The sequence below is a fragment of the Mustela lutreola genome, chromosome 6 (assembly GCF_030435805.1).
Source record: "Mustela lutreola isolate mMusLut2 chromosome 6, mMusLut2.pri, whole genome shotgun sequence".
In the NCBI taxonomy this organism is placed as follows: Eukaryota; Metazoa; Chordata; class Mammalia; order Carnivora; family Mustelidae; genus Mustela; species Mustela lutreola.
Window position 1 is genome coordinate 11,781,732 of NC_081295.1, and position 21,580 is coordinate 11,803,311.

Consider the following 21,580-nt stretch of genomic DNA (forward strand, 5'->3'; position numbering starts at 1 on the left):
ATTTGTCCAAGCCAAACTCCTGGAAATCAGCCTTGACACCTGCCTTTTCCTCCTGCACTCCACATCCTCACACCTATCACCAAAAACTCTGCAACTGACTTTCCAAATAATTTCACAACCCAGCATGTTTCTCACCATCTCTCCCGCACCTGACCTGGTCCCACCATCACCTCCACCAAAATTATCACAACACCTCCACCTCAGAGTCCCTTTGCATACTTTGGCTCTTCTCCAATTTATTCTCCCCTTGTATGCAGATTGACTTTTCATCTGATCAAGGCACACATTTATTGAAAATCCTTGAATACCTATTGTTTCTAAACATCAAATTTTACCCTAGGCTACAAGGTCCTACAAGAACAGACCCTACCTCCTTCCCCAGTTGTCTTCCCACCTTGACTCATCACCCTCCTCTTCTGCACAGCAGACCTGCTTTCTGACACTCCAACACTCCCAGCTCCCTCCTACATTAAGGCCCTCACATGTGCTGTTCACCTTGGCCCATTATTTTTCAAGACTCAGCTTCAGGGACATCGTCTTTGACCTTGACCTTTCCTCCATATTTGTCCTCACTTTGGTAGTCCAGATCTGGTTACCATGTTTGAGCTTCTCCACATTATACCTTTCCCTTTCCCTTCATGGACTTTCTTACAGGTTATAATTCAATGTGGATATGTAGTTATTATCTGATTAATGTTTATCTTTCCCCAAGGACTCGAAGCTAAAAATAGGGAGTGACCGTGTCTATCTTGCTCACCATTTGGATCTCTGTGCTTAGCACAAAGCATAGGTCACCACATTCCTTTTAAATGTCTGAAAGAACTATGTGGCTTTGAGCAAATTACTTAAACATTTCAGTCCTTCTTTCCTCAACTGTAAAAAGGGTAATAACATAGCTGCCTCCAAGGTCATTGTGAAGCTTAGCCAAGACCAGGACTGCAAAGCATCTGACATAGCAGGCACGCAATGCATGGTGGCTGCTCCTGCCAGATTCCTACAGTAGCCATGTGCGGCCAGAATCAGCACCTCTTTCCGAACTGCTTCTATTCCCGTAAAAAAGGAAGACATCCCAGAAATAATTAAAACATTACAAAATAGGAGTTTGTCATATTAGCCAATAGTAGCCAACACTCAGGATGCCTTACTCTTATGTCCTCCGCCCGGGGTCTCTAGGAGCCCGACTGCTGGACTCCTAGGCCCTGATCACCTCCTCAGTGCCGTGCCTCACAGGGAGACTCTGCTCCTTCCTCCTTCGGCGTCCTCTGCCAGGTTGTGCCCTGGTACATCTGCTACAAAGTAAAAGTTCCTGAACACAGAAATCATTTGAGAATCAGGTTTTCTTTTTTTTTTTTTTTCCCTTTCTACATTCCTGGCCAAATCAACAACAGTAAGTATCAATTGAGATTCATTGAATGAATGAATGAATGAATGAAAAGCCTGGATAAGTAGAAAGGGCGATTAGAGTAAGAGGAATCAGGGTGCAGGAGTTGGGGTTGGGGGCAGTATACGAGTCCAGAACCCGGTTCTGGGCAGAGGGTTTTCAAAAGGCAGGTCGAAGGACATGGAACCTCAGACGGGGTGGCTTCCTTCGGCTTAGCCGTCAGCAGCTTCGCAATTTACCTGCAATCCTCACCCCTGGGTCTGCTTTGACCCGAGATCTTTCAGCAGCGGCGGTGTGCGGAAACTCCTAACTGCTATCCGATTCTTCATCAGCAAAACAGAGCTAATGACACTGACCTTCCTCATAGAGCTATTGTGCGGGATAATTAATAATTGCGGAATCCTTTGAGAGAATAAAGTGCGACGTAAATGCTAAGCATTATTTCCATACAGTCTCCGCTAGCTCTTCTAAAGTACATTCTGGTCCTGGTGCCTTTGATCTGCTGTTATCACCTGAAATGGAGCAAACAATGCCTTTGTATCATTAAGCAGATGCATAATGAGTGCTATTCATTGTTAAAGGTTACTTAGCAATATAACTTTCTTCTTCTGAATGGGGACATCCTCCTGGGAGAGGATTATGTAAGCTAATAGCTAATGTATCAAAGGGATGGGGAGAAAAGCAGGAGCCATGGCAACCGGAAACCAGAGGCCCACACTTTGGCCTTTGGAAAAACCAGTGCGCACCCTCCGAGGGAGGATAAGGAATAACTGGGAGAAAACTAGAGGGGATGGCGAGCCGAGGACTCTGCAGTGGAAAATGGCTGGCTGGAGCCATCTCCGGCCACAGGCTCTCCGCTTACTGTGCAAGACGTGATTTGCAATATTGGGGAGAGCAAAGGTTGCATGCCAGAGAGTCTAGTTCTCCAGCATTGCCCTCTTCCTCAAGCCCTTGGGTCTTCCTCTTCATGTTCACTGATGCTTTATTGGGGAGATTATGTTTTTCTTTTGACTATAACCTTTCCTAGAGATAGAGGTGGGCAGCGCTGTGATCAGAAAGCCTTTCTCCTCCCCTGCATTCCTGCGGATGCTCGTTTATCTCCACAGAAATGGACCTCGTCTCAAAGCCCTGCAGGTACCCAGATAGATCATTAACTCTAGGAGCGATCATTCCAAAATCCTAAAGGTAAGCTTAATAGCTTGACAGAGACCCAGTTCTCCTATAAAATGTGTAAAAGCTCGAAACTTGTGGATTGGCTCATTCTACTTGCTATTAAAATATTGGAACAGGATTATAGTTCCCTTTTGTGTTTCCTTTAGATTTAGACAAAATAAATATGTTTGTTGATTTGGTTTAGATTTTGTAGGTTTAGGCGTTTATACTCCAGCAGTTTTAAGGTACTTGGTTATTCTACAAGTTAAATCTTTAAATGTTAGAGTTAACTTTTAAATCATGTTTTCCAAAACTATATAAATTTACAGTGTACTCCTCTCCCTATATTCCTTTAAATAATACCCAAAACACAACTCTCATATACCCCTCTATGTTTTACTGCCTTCACTATAGGGATTTTATGTCTCCTATTTGGCATTGCTATTTATTGTCATTCCACCATAATTCTGGGTTTTTGCTGACCTGATTTTATTTCAGTATCCTTTCGAAAATCTTTCTTCACTATGCTTAGTTAATTCAAACTTTGGCACTAATGGTAAAAGCTATAAAAATCCTTCTTAAATGGAACAAGATCGCCACCCAGTGGTCAAGCTGGTCTTCTTTCTGTGCATCCTTCCAGATTTTCTGGCCCCATTTTTTCATTTCATTGGATTAAATATAGCAGAGGTGTCCTTAAGGAATATCTAACCCAGCCCCTTCGTTTTCCAGATGAGAAAAGTAAAGGTCAAAAAGGTTAACCTATCTGACCAAGGGCATAGTGTCACAGTGAGACCCAAGCCTCGTGACATGCTATGCCCTTCATTTTTCCAACGACAGTATCTCAGAGACAGAAGTGAATTTCAGGGTCAACCAAACCAAGCCTTCTATCATATAGATGAGGGAACCGAGGTACAGAGAAAGGAAATGGCTTCTCAAGGTTCATGGCGTTGATTGAATTTGGGCAAGAACCCAGCTTCATTAGCACAGTCTGGCCTTCATTCTCCTACAAAACCAATCCTATTCTCCAATGTTTTATTTCTCTCCCTTGTATTATCATAATTCCAATCTTCAAATAGGAGACCATCGTACTGAGAATATAGTGGTCAAGTTTTTCTCCTTCCTTAAAATGAAAAAGACCACACACCACACGGGAACCCTTAGAAAGGCAAAAATCATTCTCATGAATGAATGGTTTCTTATTGGTGTATACAAAAATATTTCACCACTTTTCTTTACACCTAGAAGGTAATGAATTTAAGTAAAGAGAATTAGAAATTCTAACTGTGCTCCCTTTGAGCTGAAAGAAAGTACTTTATCTCTAGCCCAAAATGTCTTCATTCTATAATTTAATTACAGGGGTAAGAGAACTTTCCTTGGCAAATTGGGATGATTCCACATTGTCTTTCAACCCCTTCTTGTCTAATTTCAGTCATCGTAATGAAATAAGAAAGGTCTATAGCGATGAACGTTCCTAAATTCTCAGGTGGAGAAAGGTTCACCCAGAGAAGCAGGTGGGACACATTCTTGCCCGATCTCTCCCTGCCCTCCTGACTTTAGCTGCAGCAGACCTGCAGGTGCACAGACTAAGAGCTTCCCCCTGCCCTCCTGCCTTCTGTTCTCAGAGCTTTGGGGGCCTCCCCAGCTCTCAGTGGGTGAATTCAGAATTGGGCTTTACAAAGTTTTCAAAGCATCTCTGGTGGGATTGGGCCTTCGTTGTTCTAGGCCCCCACCATTTATTAAACTTTTTTTTTTTTTTTAAGATTTTACTTATTTGGGGCGCCTGGGTGGCTCAGTGGGTTAATCCTCTGCCTTTGGCTCAGGTCATGATCTCAGGGTCCCGGGATCGAGCCCCACCTCGGGCTCTCTGCTCGGCAGGGGGCCTGCTTCCTCCTCTCTGCCTCCTCTCTGCCTGTGTCTCTGCCTACTTGTCTGTCAAGTGAATAAATAAAATCTTTAAAAATATATATATTTTACTTATTTATTTGAGAGAGAGAGAGAAAGTGCAAGCAGGAGTAGGGACAAGCAGATTCTGAGCTGAGCACAGAGCCTGACTTAGGACTCTATCTTATGACCCTGAAATCATGACCTGAGCTACAATCAAGAGTGGGACACTCAACCGACAGAACAACACAGGTGCCCCTAAACTACTCTTTACCTTTATTAATTGGCTTTTCTCCCTTTCCTATCCTGTTGTTTCCCCTATCGTCATCTGTGCTTCCTGGGCTTACGTGCCAGGTAAACAACATGCCTGCATCCATGTCCTTGCCCTAGACTCTGACTTTGAGGAGGTAGGAAACTATGGTGCTCCTGTTGTAAAGACATTCTTGTTTTGCCTTGGGGGCATGATTAGTCCTCCCTAATGGTGTCGCTGGAGGTCATTCAGTCTGGCCCTTGTTCCTGCACAGAGCAGATGGACCCTAAAGCTTGGGCAGTGGTCAGGCTTTTCACTTGAGCTAGACTGTTTCGAGACCCTGGGAAGGCCCTGGAAATGTACTCATGTGGTCGTATTTTTTGTAAAACTTGCAAAAGTAAGACCCTTTAACCACAGTTAAAACCATCCATCATCCCTTTCTGGGTGGTATTCTGGCGCTAGAGCATCCCTTGAAAATCCAGCAAAAGGGAAAACTGAGTTAGGAAAGTACAATTTAATTGAAGTGTGGAATGATATTTTAGAACCTTTCAATAAAGCAAATGCAAAATTATAGACACCTGATTTGTGTGAATTTGGAACGTGTTTTCTGTTATCTTTAAATTTATGTATTAAAAGAACTGAGAGAAATTTAGATTAAAAAAAGTAATGGGGTAAGACACAAAAGAAGTAGAGTGATAAATAGAGCAATAAAATCAGTAGAAATTATTCCTATATCAATTTTTGAATTGCAACAAAAAATTTCATCATATCAAATCCAGTAATTTATTAAGAGGAATAAATAAATTAAGGAGAAGTAATGAATAGGCCTCTGGATTGTTTGATAACCCAATTAATAAAGAGGAGTGAATCATATAAATACACTGGAAAGAATTAATTATCTTGATTACTTGACACCAAATACTGACATCAATGAATATAACATAAACTTACATCACTACAATGAGGACGTCTACAGCAAATTGGTTAATGGTCATCGTTAATTCAAAGTGTTTAAAATTAGACACTGTATAAAAAAAATCAAAATGCTCTAAAAACATAGAGATCATACATACAAAAAACTTAATAGAAGGTTTTCCAGATTTGACAACAATCCTAACAATTTATATGGCATTGCCAATAATAATTTGTAAAGCTGCAAGAAATATTTCTAAAATATGAAAAACAGAAACCAAATTTTAATAAATCATGGTAGAGCAAAAACTGTTATCTTTCTATTTTTTTTAATCTTTCTATTCTTTCTATGAAAAATATTCCCCAAACCTCATCATATGAAGAGGTAACCAAAGAATTTGCTTCCAAAAATATAAGGGGAAGATTATCAAAGAAGTATGAGAGTAGTTAATAATAAAAAATATCTTTAAAAGAGGGGGCACCTGCGTGGCTGAGTCGTTAAGCATCTGCCTTGGGCTCAGGTCATGATCCCAGGGTCCTGGGATTGAGCCCCGCATTCGGCTCCCTGCTCAGTGGGAAGTCTGCTTCTCCCTTTCCCACTCCCCCTGCTTGTGTTCCCTCTCACATTCTCTCTGTCAAAAAATAAATAAAATCTTTAAAAATAATAATAATTATTATTATGTTATTATTATGTTACTTTTCTGGACATTATGATGTTTGTGTTCTTTGTTATTAAATATTTGTTGTATCTTATGATGTCTTTCCTCATTCCAAAAGCTATTGACTTTCATATCTAATTGTGGGTTTATAATTTTGTATTCTTTTTCTTAAAGAGAGTCTCCCAAATTGTATAAGCCTCTGGGCCCATCTCTTTCAAACAAAGCTTCCTCCGTGAAAGTAATGCATCAGCTGCATTCCATCTGAAAAAAGCAAAATGTTCTATGTTCTGCTTATGTTCTAGAAATGGGTATATACCCTAAGAACCCCCCTTCAAAAGCAATGAATATAAAAGAGTGAGGAAACGGTATATGATCTCCTGATATGACGTAAGTCATTATACTTTTATAATAAGTGCAGAGTGTATATTTATTCAAGAAAAAAAATTACCCACCTACTGCACTTGCTAATGATCTGCCCTGCTCGCACTTTAAAATTTAAAAAACAAACAAAATAAATATGTCATATGAAATACAGAGCAGTCATTGCAAAGAAATGAAGGAAGAATGGTAGAGATCTTGGCAGGTCATTTTCCATCACTGAGTGGTAAAAATTAGTATAATATATTGTAACGATCATTTTTTAGAGAAAAAAATGATGAAAACAAAATGGAAAGGTTTAGAAAATAGGATGTATCACACATAGTTAGGTTGTTTTATGAAACTTTGTGTATGTGGATGTGAGGCTGTGTACAGGGTTAGAATAGAAGTGGTGTTTTCACTCTGAGTCACAGTCTAAAAGTTTGAAAAATACGTGTGAAGAATATGAAGTGGCTACAGACTGAAATGCAGGAGAATAAGAATAACTGGGATAGTTTCCAGAATGCAGTGTGGCAATTTGTAGCAGCTTGTGTGTTTGTATACTTGTTTTAGAGAGGGATGGGGGGAGGGGCAGAGGGAGAGAGAGAATCTCAAGGCTCCAGGCTTGATCTCATGACCCTGAGAGTGTGACCTGAGCCAACGTCAAGAGTCAGACTCTTAACTGACCGAGCCACCTAGGCATCCTTGTAGCAGGTTATTGGTAATATGACTGGAATTCGGAAGGCATTTTCCCTAAGGAATGACTAGTTCATCATGATTGGATATCTAGCTGAAACCACAAAAGCTTATTTAATTTATAGGTAATACATGAATTATAAAGTGATACTTGGTACAATGGGATATATGATTACTATAACATGATGTAATATAATGAACACAATGCAAAGTAAGTTCACTATTGTAGTGACTATAGGCCGAAGCCAGTCTCCTCTCCCATTCATATCACTTCTGAGCAAACAGTTTTCAAGCCTAGAATTATAGGATTTCAGTCACAACATCATGCACCTGCATTTCACAACAAAATTTAAGATTCTGGAATGCTAATTTAGTATTTTATGTTTTGTGTTGCTACCAGATTTGGCATAACTGTTACCTAAACTTTCCTGCAGAATTAGAACCACTTACCCTTCCTCAGCTTCCCCTCCCCAAAAAGAACAAGAGAAGTATTGAATAGGCTAAAACAATGGCAGTTTTTAAACTAGGTAATAAGAAGGTCAAATGACACATTTTTTTTAAAGTATAACATTTATAAATCTATCCTTTAGATAATTCTCTATCATTAAAGTGTCAGTGTCTCTAAATAACAAAAAAAAAAAAAAAAGAGTTAATATTTAACTGCCATGCTCAATAAAAATCTGCAGAAAGGAAAGTCATCTTTCATGAGAGCCACAGAATAAGAAATGGGCAGGTAATCCTCTGAGCTTACTTTGTCATATGTTACAACAATAAAGGAAAAATATTCTAATGGTTATTTGATTTAAATACCATAAGAGTATTAATAATTCGATGTTGATTATATATAGCTAGATTTATATCTATCTGCTAGACGAGAGCGTTCAGACAGGAAGAGAGAAGGGGAAAAGCATTAACAGTTATGAAATATCTTCAGTGGGTTGGCACAGTAATGGTCTCTCATAAGCATTATCTTATGAGATATAATGATACATAGCATTTTGTGATATTTTAATATTAAAAAATTTTTGTAATATGTTATCTGTTACTACTCTCACATTATAGGTAAAGAAACTGTGTTAGTTTCCTAGGGCTGCTGTAACAAATTACTACAAACTTGCTGGCTGGAAACAACATAAATTTATCTTGCTTCAGAATGTGAAGTAGGTCTCGCTGAGCTAAAATCAAGATGTCGGCAGGTCTGTGTTATTTTCTGGAATCCCTGTGGGAGGATTCATTTCCTTGTCGTTCCGTCTTCTAGAAGCCCCCATCTTCCACAGACTCACACCTTGAAGGTTTTATTCTCTCAGCTCTTGACACTCTTCTTCCATTTTCCGTCATCAACAGTGGGCCGTATCCTTTTCATGCTGCCATTCTTTGGGTCTCTTTTGCAATCCTGTCTTCCAATTTTAGGGACCCTGGTGATTACACTGGGCTCACCCAATAATCCAGGATAATCTCTCTTAAAACCAGACAGTTGGCAAACTGAATTTCATCTGCAACCTTAATTCGCCTTTGTTATGGAATTTAAGATATTCACGGGCTCTGGAAATTAGAATGTGGAAAACTTTAGGAGTTGTTGTTTTTTTCTACCACAGACTGGATTTCAGAAAGCTTAAGTACCTTACCCAAGGTCACATAAGGAAAAGTAGAGTGGAACCTGGATTCTGACTCAAATTTGCCTGACTTCAGCAACACTGCTGCTCTATTTAGTGCACCTTTCTGGACAGTTTATTTGTCTAAAATCAGGGGGAAAAAATCTCCACAGTTTGAATATGATCAAGAAACATACCTTGAGTGCCTGTTGCACTGTGCTAATGTAAAATACACAAAGAAGAATGAAAGATATTGTTCCCTTTGAAAAACTGAGACTCTAACAAAGGAGACTCCACATTGTATGACTATAATGCAATATATTATGAGGCGTGTTATACTGAGATACAATATGTACTCTGTTGGCTTTATAATGCAGTGTTGTAGAAATTCAAAGTGAGAGGGATCAGGACCAACGCAGGAAGTACCATGAGGGTAGTCAGTATCAAGAAGGTTCTCTGAGGTGGTCACACTGTGTTGGGTTCAGAAAGATGAATAGAATTTCACTCAGAAGAGGAAATACATTAAGTGGCAGGAGCATTCTTACAGAACAGCGAGTTTCAGGATACATTGGAGGGAAAGAAAGAGCACATAACAGAAGTAGCACTAGAGAAGATTTGGGCCCTCTCTGTTTTGGACCTTGATTGGGACCAGAAGTTTAAACTGTTTTCCTCTAAGTTGGAGGCACCAGGAAAATTTTAAGCTATAGAAAGGGCATGAGCAGATATGGTTTAGAAAGGAAAGCCTGGAGAAAGAGAGACTGTTGGAAAGGCTGATGTGGTCATTTCATTACATGTGCACTTGGGGAAAAAAGCCAGGCATTCTACAAAAAGTCTATCCACACTTTTAAGGTTTAAGAACAACTTGAATTTTTTGGAGTTTCACATTTCTTTAGAATATAAAGTCTACTCTAATCAGAGGGAGTCGTTTTCATTCATTTATTTAGCAAATATTTATTAAAGAGTTGAGTGTGTTTCAAGCTGTATGCTAGGTGAATAGTCATTTCACATTAGTAAATTAGTAAACAGATACTGCCCTTTTGTCATGGGTCCCACACTTTAGTAGGCAGACAGCAAAAAACAAAAACAAAAAAAAACCCTAAACAAAAATAATAACTAAAATAAAGTATAGTTGTACCAAAGGAGACAAACAAGGACTAAGATGGAGAGTCACAGAGGTTATCCCTTGGGTAGAACCAGAATTGACTGATATTTACCCTGAGCACACTGTACTTGTTAAAATATTACAATAGGGTACAGCCACACCTGCTGTATTCTATTTTAATAGATGCTCTCAGGCTCCCTAAGTACCTTCCCTTTGTACTGGAGCCACATTGGATTCGCCCATAAAATTCCTTAGAATTCCTCACTGTCCAGCAACCAAAAATTGTACTTGGATTGAGGGGAGCCTCTAGGATTCTGCTCAAGTTCTAAGACCTCTGCCATCCTTTCTGATGGTTAGACACTGACTCCTGGTAAGTGAATTAACAGAAACATAGAAAGGAAAGGGAGCAGTTGCATGCTCTGAGTCTGTTCTACCAAAATGGAACCTTTGGAGGAAACGTGTTTATATGACAGTTATTAAGACAATCCAAAAAAAAAAAAAAAAAAAAAAACCTATTCTAAAGAAGAAGAAGGAGGAGGAGAAGAAGAAGAAAAGAAGGAAGAAGAAAAGAAAAGATTTGGAGGTAGCAACGTAAAAGCAAACTTGATGGAAAAGTAATCAAAAGTCAGATTAGCCTTGTTTCCTGTTAGAACTTAACAAGCAGAGTTCTGAGAAGGTAGCCTCCATGGTAAGACATGGAAAAAGAGAAGGCAACCAAAAAGCAGAAAGTGATCATTCCAGGCAGAGAAATCTACACATGCTGGAAAAGAGAGGAAGCAAAGACCTGACATGCCTGAGGAGCAAAGAAGACCAGCGTGCCTGTAGTTTATTGGAAAGAGGTTGAAGTTAGGCAGGGGTCCAATTAGGCTCTTTAAGGCCAAGCGAGCAATTGGATTTTTATCTTAAATGCAATTGGCATCCCCTGAAGGATTGAATGCAGATGACTGAAGTGATCCAATTCACATTTTTAAAATCATTTTGCTGCTGAATATAAATGGATTGTAGATCAAGAAGATGGAGGTTGTTGTAAGAATGTATGTGAAAAATGTTGACTTCACAAATGGAGAGCAGAAGTCTGGGGTGAGATCTGTTCTCAGGTGTCAATGATGGTAGGATATGGTGTTCAGGGGAGGGAGAGATAAACTGAAGTTTCTGGAATTACTATATGGTGAAGTTGGTGGAGAGACATCATTTTATGGAGAAAAGCAAGCATTCTATTTGAACATACCATGTTTGAGATATCTGAGACCTCCCAGTGGTACATACAGCAGGCAGTTAGAGATGCAGGATTAGAGCTGGAAATATATTTGAGAAGCATCAGTATAGAAATGGCATTAAACCCATGAAAATTAATGAGACCATCTAGGAAGAAGCAGAAGAGAGGAAGGAAAAAAAAAAAAAGATCTTGCACTGAGCCCTGAGATACCATATACTTGAGATTTCGGGTAGAAGTCAAGTCAGCATCTGGGAAAAAGAAAGACACAGGATGTGGTAGAAGTTGAGAGAACAGAGTACTCCAAAGAGAAGTTAACTGCCAGCTATTGAAAGAGGACTCATGACCCAAAGCTGCAGTCACATTGTCCAAGCTCTCTCAGTAAAGAGTTGGGAGATCTTGGACACTCAATGTCTCTGTGCTCCGTGTGCCTTATTAAATGCAAATGTGTTCTTACTCACAGTTTTATAATTCTTAAGCTTTTTTTCCAATTAAATGTTGAGGTTTAGACTAAAAAACTATTAATATAATAAAGGCTAATTATTTTTATAATGCCTTTATCTTGTGCTGGTTTTTTTCTTCTTTCACAAAAGATTTTGCTTTATTGTTTAGGAAAAAAGGGAAGAAAAGAAACCCTACCCACAGCTCTCTGAATCATCCTGAGTCGAAAGAGTTGTCTGTCCTCAGCACCTCATTAAGATACTTGACAATAAATTCACAGATCTTTGGGGATAATCTGCAGGTTTTCAAATACTGCCTGGAATAGAAATAAACACTGTATTTTTAAAAATAGTGTTACTGTTACATGGTTCCCTCAGGCAATCAGCCTGTGTTGCTTGCCACAAGTTGCCCTGCTTCTATCCCCAGAGAGTAAGGACTTGGTGTGTCTGTTCAGAATTATCATGTATTTCCTTCTTACCTCTAGGTAGGTCACTAGATTCCTCTGTGAACAGTGGGGCATCAAACAACCATTAAAAAAAAAAAAGCCTAAATATGTGTAAAATACAGCTGTTAATATTTCTCAAGAGCACTGAGTCATATTGAGTCATATTATGTGAAATTATAAAATACTATCAGAAAAGGGCACTTTACATACCATAATAGTCATTTTATAAAGTTCAATTTGGCAATTCCAAGCCACATTTAATTTTCTTGGAAAATTCCCACACGGCAGAAAGATATTGCTCTTTGTGGCATTCAAGTCTATTTCAGAGAACTGTAAAATGACAACCTTTTGGAATTAGCCCTTTTTCTATAAATAGACACTAAATCACTTTGCCAAATAAAGTCACATATGCATTTTCATTAAAGTAAATGCTAAAATAATAAGTAATTTTGCTATATAACCATTCTGGGATCTATGAAAATTAAAATTCTGTATTACAGGGCAATATGAATCATTTGTAGTTCTTCATCTTCACTGATAGGTGGGGCTAGTAATTTCTGTATTAATTATAATATTTTAGCATGTTAAAATCTGTATCTAGATGAAGCAGATACTTCAAAGCTTCAAAACTGATGAAACTGCATACTTCTCTTTAAGGGATAAAACTGTTTGCATTAATATGTGAAATACACTACTAAAATACCCCCTGCTGATTTCATAGGCTTTGTAGGGAGTTATGCATAATTTTCTGAAAATTAAAGGACTGAGGATCAGTATTTATGATGATAAAAATTGGATCTCAAGAACTATTTTAAAAACTTGGACGATTCTTCTAAAATGGAATTTTAAAAATTCAGCTCAACAATTATTTAACACATGCCCGAGGTAAAAGACCAGAGTAGACTCAGAAGATCAGAATTTGAGATTCAGCTGCACTTACCAGTGCCATAACAGGGCACACCTGGTATCTTTGTAAACCTATATCACAGAATTGAAATGAGAATTAAGTGAAGTAGCCTGGGAAACTTTGTAAATAATGGGTTGTAACCTAACTGCCATGCAACATATATAGTCAGGATAGCACTAGTGCCAAGTAATTCAACTTCATTTGTCTCCAAGTTAATGAAAACAGATAGATACAAGCTGACTTTAATAGGTAGCTTCCATGTTCCAACAAGGAAAGGCAAGGTACAATGGCAAAAATTTGGTGGTAATTTGGATCCCCAAAATTGATGAGAAAACCATTACATGGCACACTATAACCTTAGTAAGCTGAACTCTAAGAAAACAAAATCCTGCCAGTCTACATCCAGAGCAGTGTTAACCCCTTGCATCATTTATGTTGTATAGCTTTGCATCTATTTATTGTGATTGTTTTAGTATATAGCCATAGGAAAACTGTAAAATTAAGCTTTATACTCAGATTCATCTTCCATTTATTTAAATAAGCTTATACAATTAACATACAGTGGTTAACTTAAAAATAATTTACCATGAGGGCTGTGGCCCATGAGATCACAATCAGAAAAGAAAAAATTTAAAATCTTCTTTCTGTACTTTGCTACATGATCATAGGGTAAGTTAAATGACCTCCTTCACAGTAAAACAGTAACAATCTCATTCACATAAGAACACTACGAGGAGTAAATGAAATAATCAATATAACTGTGAATGAACGCCTTTCCCAGTATGCTGTGGAATATAAGGACTCTGAATCAAGAGTTAAGGCTTTCAAACTACACTTCGGTGCTATGTAGGGCAAATCACCTTACCTCTTTGGCAGTCACTTTCCAATTTTCTAAAGCTAGGAGCTATGTCAGATTATCTCACAGTTCTTTTTAAACATAGTTAAAAGAGATGGTGGTTGGGTTTTCCATTGAGATCTCTATGAAAAATTCATTCATTGATTTCACTCAGATCATATCTGCAGTTACTTGGTTTTCTGTTAGCTTTATTTTAAACTTACTACTCTGAGAAATCAAAAAATGTTATGATTCGCTTGTGATCAAGGCAACAATTTGAAAAAAGAATAGAGTCAGAAAAGCTAAATTCTCCTATATAGCAGAGTAATTTCAATCCTTTGTTTTGTTGTTTGTTGTTTCCTCTGTTTTAATAGACAAAATTCATACTTGAGTCTTTATACTTAGATGAAACCACCCTAGGCAAGTCAAATGTTCTCTCAACATGGACTGTTCTGCTTAAAAAGCAGGCTCTGGACATAGGCTTGTGGATTGAAATCCTAATTCCACTATTATAGCTATGCAGCCTAGGATAAATTGCTGACCGTCTCTGAGCCCTTATCTTTGTAACAATTAATGAGACAATAGCTGTAAAGCAATCAACTGTGAAGCCTAGTACTTTGGGAAAAGCTCAATGAATGTTAGCTATTATTAGTATTATCATGTTTATTTCCCTTCCTTTTCATCCTTACCTTTCCAGGTACTGCAAGAAGAGGCTACAATAACTGGAGCAGGGAGGGGCAGTAAGAAAACTGTGGGAAGGCCAACAAGAAGTGGCAACTAACACTTCCAGGGCAGGGGACCAGGAAGAGCAGCTACCACACATGTCCAGAAACTTAGATTGGATCTGGTTTCCACAATTTTCTAGCTTTGTGAATATCAATTAATTCATATCACTTCTCTAAGTTTTTGTTTTCTCCGTTCTGAGACTAGTAATATTTATATGGTAAAACTGTTAGTGAAAGAAAGGGTCAAAAACAAATATTCGCTATACGCGAAAACACTTCCCGAACTCTAAACAAGGCGGTTTTTCTCATTGACTGGATACGTGTAGAGGGGGGCAGAAGAATTGGATTTGCTCTGGCCACCTCACTGCAAACGGTGCGCCTAGCCTTTAACCTCTGGCCCCGTTCATCCGCCAGATCATTAGGGTAGGAACGGCCACCATTGATTACGGGCCTAATGTATGCCGTGCATTGCACTGTGTTCTGAGTCTGTACACCAGCCGACTTTTATCATTTAGTTCCTGCAATTTTACATCTCCACGTCACAGATGAAAAACTAAGGTTGAAAGAAGTTAGAAACCTGCCATCCGGCACCTACAACGCTAACGTTCTAAAAACATCTAAGAAAATCGTTAGCAACCAATAGTTTTGCCTCTAATCATTGGCTTTCCCGCAATCATCCACAGAGGGGAATTAGGCACGGCTCTGCGAGAACGCACCTCGGAGCGTTTCTGGGCTCCAAGATCCTCTGACTCGCCCCTCCGCATTCTGGCTCAGGCCCCGCCTCGTTCCCGCCCCCCGGGCCGCTCTGGTCACCGCCCACCCAGGAAAGACCCCGCCCTCCCCGTGCCTTCACACCCTCAAAGGCGAAAAGCAGCGCACACCCAGCCTGCACCGCGCTTAGCGAGACTCGACGCATGCGCTCTGTGTGCGCCCAGATTTCCTTTCTGTCCTTAGCGCTTCCGGCGAGGTACATCCGACCAATAAGGTGGGCTCGGAGGCGGGCCTTGATGATTTCCCCGCTCCCGCCCCCCCACTTCCTTTTCCGCGGATGATTTAAGAGCAGCGCGAAAAGTCGGTGGTAGGATTGGGATTGTGGCGCGGGGCTGCATGGCTGGTTCTGGGACGCTGAGCGCTTTCCGTCTCCCGCCGTTGCCCACGATTCGAGAAATCATTAAGTTATTCAGGCTGCAAGCAGCGAAGCAGCTGTCCCAGAACTTTCTCCTGGACTTGAGGCTGACAGGTGGCCGTCTTCCCAGTGCTCCTCCGCATCCCCGGGGGTGTCGCGCGGACCCTGTGGGCGGGCGTCTGGGGTCAGGCGGTGTGCAGGGGGCCTTAGGGCAGGTCCTTCTACCGCTTTGTCCTGAGAGGACCGCAGGAGACGCGTGGAATGTCTTCTTCGCCGGCATAATGGCGTGCTCGCGGGCGTTCGCCGTGGGCTGGTGAAGGCGAGTTGTGCAGACGCCGAGCAGACGCTAGGGGAGGCAGGGGTCGCGTAGCGTGGAAGGCGGTTGTGGAAATTCGAATCTCGGTGTGTTGACACTAATGAAAGGGTACTGCGTGTGTGGCTGGTTTGGCTGCTCATGCAATGTGAAGTTATCAATTTAAGTTAGTGCGAAGAATTTTTAAGTAACATATTGAGAAAGTATCACTCGTGGGATTACGTTATTTAAACGTTTCCTTGCTGAATCCAAAACCCTCGAGGGCGCAATAGTCAGTAAATACGTGTCAGAGAAGCTACAAGGTGCTAGTGGTGGAGATGCAGTTGGGGAGTGGACCAGGCAAAAGTCTGTCCGCAGGGAGCTTACATTTTTAGCAAGTTTATATTCCCACCCCTATTTTAAGTCACTTTTTGTAAGGTAAAGTTACATGCCATAAAAGTAACCAGTTGGAAGTGTAGGGTTTGAGGAGTTGTGACAGGCGTATACCCCCATTTAACTGCCACCCCCATTTCTTGGTGATACTTTTGAAACGTGAGGTTGCAAGAATAATATGTATTACAAATAGGTCCACTAGTTCCCTGTTGGAATATTTTCCGTATTTGAGGTTTTGATATTTAGTTCCATTTGGCGCCTCTCGAGAAGCTCAAAGATAGGAGAGATCATACACAAATAGTTCATTTTCAGTTAAGTATAGTTCACAAGCCATCAATAAGATGTCATTTCTTGATGTGGAGTCTTTATTCTGCTAGTAGAAATATAGCATTGGGTAAAATAACTAAGCTTCAACTTCTCATCTGTTAGTTGGAGGAAGGCCCCTATTACAGGATCTTTAAAGGGTTACCCACCGCTAAAATTCCTTAGTGCTAGTAGTAACTAGAACCAGTTTTGTCTGCCAGTCATTAGTCACATTCTGTAGGTATAAACTGCCATTCTTAAGATGGAAAATAGAAGTCTTAATATTTTTAATTTAGAAAAAAAAGTGCTTTGTTTACAGATTCTGGAATCTGGGTAATATTCGCTCTTCTCTGGGAACCAAAGTGAAGGGAGATTAAAGTACTTGGTTTGAGGTGAGAAGCTCAGGTGGGAGCAGATGCTTCCTGAATTGATAGTGCCGCTTTGATATTCATTTGTATTTTACTGTACCTGGAAAGTTTGAGGGCAGAGCCCCTGACCTCTCAACTATACTAGTTCTCCATTTAAGAGAATGAGAATGTTAAATTCATAATGCCTGTGCTTAATGTATCGGTTGTGTTCCTTCTAAAAGGCATTGGTCTATAGTGGAGGAAGGATTGCTTAAGAATTTACACCTGAGCTGGAGTCAGCTCTCTTCCATTTGCTTTCTAGATGACCTTGCACGATGAAACATTAAGAAGGAAATAGAGGGGCGCCTGGGTGGCTCAGTGGGTTAAGCCGCTGCCTTCGGCTCGGGTCATGATCTCAAGGTCCTGGGATCGAGTCCCGCATCGGGCTCTCTGCTCTGCAGGGAGCCTGCTTCCCCCTCTCTCTCTGCCTGCCTCTCTGCCTACTTGTGATCTCTCTCTGTCAAATAAATAAATAAAATCTTAAAAAAGAAAAAAGAAGGAAATAGAAAAGTTCAGAGAAGTTAAATTGGGATAGTAGTTCTTAATGTGTTGGAAGGATTGTGAGATACAAGTGAGAAAGCATGTAAAGCACCTAAAATAAATGGTTGGTGGGCATATGCTAATTCCCTCTAAGCACCAGTTAAAAGACAAAACTATTTTGGGGTGCCTGGGTGGCTCAGTCAGTTTAGTGTTCCTCTCGATTTCCACTCAGGTCATGATCTTGAGGTGGTGAGTCTGCTTGAGACTCTCTCCTTCTCCCCCTCCCCTTCACTCTTTCTCTAAATAAAATAAATAAATCTTTAAAAAGATTATATAAATATATAGATTTATATAGATATATATAGATATATAGATATAGATATATATAGATATATATAGATATATAGATATATAGATAAAAAGATTATATAAATGTAAATATATATAAATAAATCTTTAAAAATATTTAAAAGAACCATTTTTGCTTTCTATTTGGGGTTTTAAGCCTACAAAAATGGTACAATACAGTCTCAGTGAACACTACAAGGAAGTCAAGGAAGTGCTGGTATGTTTTCAGTGGCTAAATTTCCACTGTCCCAGGAGGCCCAGTTACTTGGATTTTAGTATCTCAGTCAATAAGACCAGCCCATCATACGTTTTTTTCAGAAGTGATAGTTGGTTGCAGTGAATCCTCTGTAATCTTTTTCATTTTTTCTTTCCTTCTTCTTTTTTTTTTTTTAATAGATTCTATTTATTTGACAGAGATCACAAGTAGGCAGAGAGGCAGGCAGAGAGAGGAGGAAGCAGGCTCCCCGCTGAGCAGAGAGCCAATGAGCTGCTTGATTCCAGGACTTTGAGATCATGACCTGAGCTGAAGGCAGAGGCTTTAACGCACTGAGCCACCCAGGCACCCCCTTTTTCATTATTTCTTAAGGTCAGCTAAGTTAAAGAAGTTAATTTAAGACATTAACTTTTCCTTATTAATTTGCATATTTGCAAAGCTTACAACAACTCCATTAAGAAGTTTAACTTTTTCCTAAAAATGACCAAGAATCTGTATTTCTGCTAGTCCTATGATCTAGGGACTTGTTGCTGTGGCCATATGGACTAGCTAGATGTCTACAGGTAAAAGTGAGACTGCCAGCACTTTTTGCTTTGGGATTTCAAACTAGCAGCATTGGAAATTCTGAATGTAAAACTAGTCTTACTTATTCAAATATTCAGTATTTGGCAATGTAGAGAGATGGTGAGTGCTTACCTGGTCGGTTCTTAGGAACTGATTGATTGGTTTGGTGGAGGAAAATACAGTATTAACTATATTTAATTTAGGAAGTTTGTCATGATAATCCTATTTTTGTTAAGGAACTGATAATACAATACAACTATGTTGTGATCACATAGTGAATGACCACTATATGTTGGTTTAGGTTGAGTTAAATAATCAGACAAATATGGTATAGAGGATTCCTTGAATAACGGTTGATGAGAATCTATAGTAATTATTAAATTTTGCACACTGAAATTTATCAAAATCATTAAAACGTTCTTTTTCCTAGATAAAATTGTAAAGAAAGCTGGAAATCTGACAGATGCTTATGTGTATGAAGTGGGCCCTGGGCCAGGGGGAATCACAAGATCCATTCTTAATGCCAATGTTGCTGAACTTTTGGTGGTTGAAAAGGATAGTCGATTTATTCCTGGATTACAGGTAAGATACTTAAAATATCTTTTTTAGGTGCCCCCCCCCCCCAGAAAAAAACCCGACTTCAATCTTCAGGCTATGATTCTTAAACCTCAGAATATCCAAGGATCTCCTTGGTGGCTCTTTAAACTTCAGATCTCTAGGCCATTCCAGAGATTTTGATTCCATAGTCCCAAGAGGTCTAGGAATTGCATTTCTAACAAGCATCCCAGCGTGTTGGTTAATAGACCACTTCTTGAATAAACCTGTGTTAATGCATCAGTGCTAGACAAACTACTTGGTTTGTGTGATTTTTTTTTTTTTTTTATCTACTAGTGGTGAATGTTCTGGCCTACTCTTTCAAAAATAAGTAAATAGGGGCGCCTGGGTGGCTCAGTGGGTTAAGCCGCTGCCTTCGGCTCAGGTCATGATCCCAGGGTCCTGGGATCGAGTCCCACATCAGGCTCTCTGTTGGGCAGGGAGCCTGCTTCTTCCTCTCTCTCTTTCAGCCTGCCTCTCCATCTACTTGTGATTTCTCTCTGTCAAATAAATAAATAAAATATTTAAAAAAAAATAAGTAAATAATGCCAGTAATGACTGAGTTATTGGCATGATTTATGAGAACTTCATTTAGATTCAGAAAATCATTCTGCAAGCAAAAGATGGAGAAAACTTATGCTTTTTAAAGAGATTAATTGTTAAGCTTAAGCATTTGGTAAGAACTAAGTGAAGAAATGAAATACCACTGTACACAGAGATTTAAGATGAAGTTTGAATAAAGTGTTAAATGCATCTTAGGTGCCATTGTTATATGAAAAATATTTGAGGGAACTGGGCATGTTTCATTTGGAGAAGAGAAGCCTTGGGTGCTTATTTTGATTTCTAAAAAAAAGCTAATACAAATAGGTGGAATTGAGGGAGACAGGTATGGATTTAAAATAAGGAGGGACATATTTTTTAAATGGTGGCAAACAGTGAAACCCATTTTATCAGGGATTTTGTAAAGGGAATTCGTCATAGCGGGACACTTAATGGCTGAAGGGCCTTTGTTTGATTCCTCTGTAATTCTAAAACTTTAGAAGAGCCCTTAGCCTTTGGCTTAGATGAGTAGCAATTTGTTAAGTGACTCCAACAGAATAATAAAGTCATCAGCATTATTACTTTCACACAAGAGACAAATTGGCTTAAAATTGGTACAGTCTAATGCTTGTATGTGCAATAATTGAAAAATATTTCATTTCTACCGGAACAGTTTGAGGAAATTTGTTTGAAAAATCTAGGGGCTTTGTGTGCACACAACTGATTTTTTTGTTTAGAAACTTAGTCATTTCTTATTATTGGGCTACATTTTGTTTCATGCTTTAAAAATATATTTAGTTTTATCTAACTTTACTATTGACAGAATTGACAGAGTTAGTTTCAGATTTATAACTTTATTTTTCAATTCTCATATGGTACATATTCCTTGATGTAGAATGTTAATAGCGATTTTTGCTTTGAACCACCTTCTTTGAAAAACTGTAACTCAGAGGTGAAAGTGTGAATATCTTATTTTTGGTGAGATCATGAAGTAGTGGAAAGAAGCTGAATGACACTGTGAGTTCAGGTTTTTTCATCTAGCCCTTTTGGACATTGGGAATACTCATCTGAACTTTAGGCACTTGAAGAGACTTTCTAACCCTCAACCTTACCATCTGTTATATGTGATTCTTTCTCATGAGGCAAGGAGGTGAATCAAATTTCTGTTCGTCCCCACCTTAATTTACATATTCTCCTTTCCTGATCTCAACTAAAGATCTTTGAAGACAGACTATTTAAAAGGCAACTATATGCTTCTCTTTTCAGCTGCCCCACCAAGACCCTGCACTCTTAACCCCTGTCTTGTTTTGTCTTATTAAATTGACCATCTGATACACTATATTTTTTTATTTGTTATCCACCTTACCCCTCTGGAATGTCAGTACCAAGAGCATGGAGATTTTTGTGTGTTTTTTTCTGTGCTCTACCACATATAACCGTGGCTGGCATATAGCAGGTGTTCCGTAATTTCTTATATGGGAAAAGAAAAGGTTGACTATGTGCATAATATATCTAATCAACCAACTAAATGTGTCATTTAATAGTGAAAATAAATAATTGTGCAGCATTGATTATTAAAAAGTTTTGTGCTCTTTTTAAAATATAAATTTATTTCAAGGTAAATTGCTCTGGAAGAAATGTGCGTTTGTCTTATCTGTTTCTGTAGAAGAAGCAAAATTGATTCTTAGTGTCTTACATTGCAGGAAAGGAATTTGCCTTAAAAAGAAATGTTGGGTACTAAAATATCAAATAGATTTCTTTTTCCTATAAA

The 21,580-nt window shown here is 39.1% G+C and overlaps 1 protein-coding gene across 4 annotated transcripts in view; it reads left to right on the forward strand.

Annotated features, from left to right (window-relative positions):
* The first annotated feature begins 15,582 nt into the window (after positions 1-15,582).
* Positions 15,583-21,580, forward strand: part of TFB1M (transcription factor B1, mitochondrial) — a 73,398-nt gene continuing 67,400 nt past the window's right edge. For 3 of the 4 annotated variants that reach the window (XM_059176696.1, XM_059176695.1, XM_059176697.1), the window contains exons 1-2: positions 15,583-15,788; positions 19,106-19,257. In XM_059176696.1, the coding sequence (XP_059032679.1) occupies positions 15,656-15,788; positions 19,106-19,257 (285 nt within the window). In that variant the 5' untranslated portion in view covers positions 15,583-15,655. The remainder of the gene's footprint in view (positions 15,789-19,105; positions 19,258-21,580) is intronic. The other variant, XM_059176698.1, reaches the window with a different exon arrangement.